We start from the raw sequence: 341 nt of genomic DNA, 5'->3' as shown, positions 1-341 counted from the left end.
GCCAGCAAAAAGGTTGCCCCGGCCCCCCCCCCCCCTCCCGCCGCTCTCTCACCTTCCCTGGCTTTCAGCAAGACGGTGTTGGCAACGATGTTTTCCAGCTCCATTGACGAGCTCGGGCAGCGTAGGCAGGCAGCGGCACTGCAGCAGGACGTCACTCCCGAGGTGCGGAGTCTCCGGGCGACCACCCGCCTCCTGCCCCTAGCGCGTTATCCCCCCGTGCATGATCCCTGCCTTCCTCCCTTCTTCTCCGCGCTCCCCCGGGCGGAGGCGGCGCTCCCCGCGCTATCTGCTCCCGCGGCGCCTCGCCCCGCTCCTCCATCCTCCCCCCCGCGCGCTCCCCG

The 341-nt window shown here is 71.0% G+C and overlaps 1 protein-coding gene across 1 annotated transcript in view; it reads left to right on the top strand.

Annotated features, from left to right (window-relative positions):
• The first annotated feature begins 87 nt into the window (after positions 1 to 87).
• Positions 88 to 341, top strand: part of PRDX3 (peroxiredoxin 3) — a 13,436-nt gene continuing 13,182 nt past the window's right edge. The window contains exon 1 of the mRNA XM_009278100.1: positions 88 to 162. Within this exon, the coding sequence (XP_009276375.1) occupies positions 88 to 162 (75 nt within the window). The remainder of the gene's footprint in view (positions 163 to 341) is intronic.

Source organism: Aptenodytes forsteri, unplaced genomic scaffold (assembly GCF_000699145.1).
Source record: "Aptenodytes forsteri isolate BGI_AS27 unplaced genomic scaffold, ASM69914v1 Scaffold15, whole genome shotgun sequence".
NCBI classification, from domain to species: domain Eukaryota; kingdom Metazoa; phylum Chordata; class Aves; order Sphenisciformes; family Spheniscidae; genus Aptenodytes; species Aptenodytes forsteri.
Note: the sequence above shows the minus strand (reverse complement) of the source record. Positions and strands in the feature narration are given on the sequence as shown.